This window comes from Sinocyclocheilus rhinocerous, unplaced genomic scaffold (assembly GCF_001515625.1).
Source record: "Sinocyclocheilus rhinocerous isolate Xijiao unplaced genomic scaffold, SAMN03320098_v1.1 scaffold1206, whole genome shotgun sequence".
NCBI lineage: Eukaryota > Metazoa > Chordata > Actinopteri > Cypriniformes > Cyprinidae > Sinocyclocheilus > Sinocyclocheilus rhinocerous.
In genome coordinates, this window is record NW_015659931.1 from 194668 (window position 1) to 196799 (window position 2132).

The window sequence follows — 2132 nt, forward strand, 5'->3', positions numbered from 1 at the left end:
TGTATGAATGCTCTGGATTACGACACGCCAGACACAACAGTCGAATAGCAACAGCTGACGTTCCTCCGCACCATAGTTACGTAGCGCGTGATGTCACGCCCCGCCCGCAGCCATGCGTACTGAGCTTGTTATCGGGTCGCTTGTTATGACTGGAGAAGGCCTCGGACTCAATTAAAACTTATCCCCGGGACAGCCGCATGCTCATGGAGGGCATGGACATAGACCTGGATCCGGAGCTCATGCAAAAATTCAGCTGCATGGGCACCACGGATAAAGATGTCCTCATCTCGGAGTTCCAGAGGCTGCTGGGCTTTCAGCTCAACCCGGCGGGCTGCGCCTTCTTCCTGGACATGACCAACTGGTGAGTCCGGGGACTCAGCCGCGGCCTACTGCTGAACTAAACATAAAGAGTTCTCCACTACGATTTCTTGCTTTAAAATATCTTGCATGCCAAAAATACCATCGCTAGGACAGCTATCATGAGCCCAGTGGAGTTTAAATGGATCTCAAGCGAAAAACACAACAAGCTAATGGCTAATTGACTGTTTACAAAGACAGCAAATGTAACGTTTCGGTTCATATGAACTATAGAAGTAATATGTTAGACATTTAGCTTCTTAAAAATGAATTTTTCCTCAAACATGTTCTTAAATAATTTGGTTTGTTTTATTTATGTCAGTTGTCAAACATGTAGCTTGTTTGTGCTAGTGACTCGCTACAGTAACGTTAGTGGTTGTGTTTCAAAACCTTTTAAGTTCCCTATCTAAGCAGTATATTGGGGCTTTTCTGACCTGAAATGCTGCTGTTTATAATAGTGCATTCAAAATGCTGTTCAGGTAGGGGCTCGCTATGTTTTGAGACAGACATTGTCCAGTGTTGTTCAGTCACGACTCTTCTAAAAAAAAATGATGCTTGACGACAGTAATATATTAGTTTTTATTGGTAATAATAAGCAGCATAATTTAGTGTTTAAGTTGTTTCTGTGTGTGTGTGTAAATGTGGTGTTTGTTGACATGGAAGGACTGTTATAAAGTTTTCTTCAGAGTTACGTAATACACGAGTGTACTTTCGTCTGAGGTCTTACACACAGGCCAACACAAGTTTGTCCCTCCTTTCTTTTGTTTTGAACATAACTTTACCAGTACTTTACTACTTAACTTTACCAGTCAGTTTATTTGCTAATATTTGTTAAAATTGTTTCTATTGTATGTGTGTGTGTGTGTGTTTATATATACAGTATGTATGTGTGTATATATATATTATATATATATATATATAATATTAGGGCTGTCAGTTTAACACGTTAACTTAATTAATTAGTTATGAAAAAATAACGGGATTAAAATATTTTAACGCAGTTAACGCACTGGCCCCGGCCCCAGGCCTGTACGTCATCTTACATTTCATACAGTTGACAAACATGATGCAGTGCAACAACTCCATAAATGCAGTTATGCCCTAAAATTAAAGATATTTGGGCAAAAATTGCCCCTGTATGAGTTTTTGTCTCTTATTTATATCAGCGAGAGCAATATCACATGAGTGATTTTTTCCTGAATATCACGAGTTTAAATTTGATTTTATACAACAGTTCAGTAAATAAGAAGTTGATATTGTTATATTTCAATGTTTTTTTGTGTTCAATTTTGCAGAGAATATATTACCTTTAATGCCACAGCAGAACTGTTGCGTCTCTGAGCAACACAGCCGTGTTTAGTTTCTGAATGAATACGCGTTTTGAACGAATCGTGTGAATCAATGATTCAAAGGCCCATTCATAAAGAGAGTCATTTACTGAATTCCTGAATGAATCAGCCGTTTGAACGAATCGAATTAAGACATTTACCGCCACCTGTTGGCAGATTTATTTTCTTATTTAGAGTATTATTTAATTTAAAATAATAATAATAATAATAACATAAAAGGGATAGTTCACCAACATTTTTTTTAATTCTGTCATCATTTACTCAAACCTGAATGACTTTCTTTCTTTTGTGGAACATAAAAGACGGTATTTTGAAGACTGTTGGTAACAAAGCTGTTTTGGTTACCAATGACTTTCATTGTATGAACAAAAATACTGAGATGTTTCTCAAATTATCTTCTTTTATGTTCCATAGTTTATGTTAGGC

General features: G+C 37.2%; 1 protein-coding gene across 1 annotated transcript in view; it reads left to right on the top strand.

Annotated features, from left to right (window-relative positions):
* Positions 1–48: 48 nt before the first annotated feature.
* The window catches only part of ilrun (inflammation and lipid regulator with UBA-like and NBR1-like domains), a 13489-nt gene continuing 11405 nt past the window's right edge, over positions 49–2132 (top strand). The window contains exon 1 of the mRNA XM_016533511.1: positions 49–361. Within this exon, the coding sequence (XP_016388997.1) occupies positions 198–361 (164 nt within the window). The 5' untranslated portion in view covers positions 49–197. The remainder of the gene's footprint in view (positions 362–2132) is intronic.